The 884-nt window shown below is 52.7% G+C and overlaps 1 protein-coding gene across 1 annotated transcript in view; it reads left to right on the top strand.

Annotated features, from left to right (window-relative positions):
• RBM19 (RNA binding motif protein 19) overlaps positions 1–884 on the top strand; it is a 130,950-nt gene that overhangs the window by 35,597 nt on the left and 94,469 nt on the right. Inside the window, exon 19 of the mRNA XM_007938280.2 lies at positions 672–727. Within this exon, the coding sequence (XP_007936471.2) occupies positions 672–727 (56 nt within the window). The remainder of the gene's footprint in view (positions 1–671; positions 728–884) is intronic.

Here is an 884-nt window from a genome sequence, read left to right as displayed (position 1 = left end):
CTAGTGGGTTCGAACTCCGACCTTTTGGTTAGCAGCCAAATGCCTTAACTACTACACCACCAGAGCTCCTTCGTATAATTCGTATAACTAAAGGATTCTGCACAGTTCCCCTCTTCACGTGTTGCATCATTGCATCCCTGTACGTTGCAGTATGCACATGTGCCTGCAGAATTGCTATATAGAACTCTGTTGTATATTACGACAGACAAAAGGGATTCTCGAGGGTAACTGCTCATTTTCCAGTCTAGCTCTAAGGCACTGCTGGCAGAGCCCAGCTGTAGATGCGCTGAGGCTCAGAAATGTCGTAGAAGGCATATAGATAAAGCCAGATATCTGCCAGCCAGCCCTAAGGTGCTTCCTCTGCCCCAAATGTTGATAGACAATAGAAATTGTAACCCCTTGAATGAGTTAAAGGTCAGAGCCCACTTAGGGCTCAAGAACACTGGTGGGCTGGGTCTCTGTGACCACCGGCTGCGGCCTGGGCTTATCCTGAACAACTTTAGGGGATGCTGTTGCTGGGACTCAGTGCCAGAGGGCCCCTCTGCTTGGGAACAGCTGTCTTCCCTTCCTATTCTCCCCGCCCTTCATTGAGGCACCGCTCTGATGAGGGTCGGCCATGGGAGTGAGTATTCTGGGGGCACAGGGATGAGCTGTGTTGTCTTACCCCGCAGGGTCACAGTGTGGACGGCCACAAGCTGGAAGTGCGGATTTCAGAACGAGCCATCAAGTGAGTCCTTGGCGTCTGCCCTGCGCCTCCTGTTGGCTGCCCTGGGGTCTGTCCTGTAGCCCTTCCATTGTCCTCCCACCCCAGCCCCTCACCATCTGAGGCTCCTCCTCATTAAGGAGTATTTGCCCAGCTCCAACACCCATTTCCCTGATGAATG

This window comes from Orycteropus afer, unplaced genomic scaffold (assembly GCF_000298275.1).
Source record: "Orycteropus afer afer isolate SDZICR_OR568_19922 unplaced genomic scaffold, OryAfe1.0 scaffold00048, whole genome shotgun sequence".
Taxonomy (NCBI): Eukaryota; Metazoa; Chordata; class Mammalia; order Tubulidentata; family Orycteropodidae; genus Orycteropus; species Orycteropus afer.
Note: the sequence above shows the minus strand (reverse complement) of the source record. Positions and strands in the feature narration are given on the sequence as shown.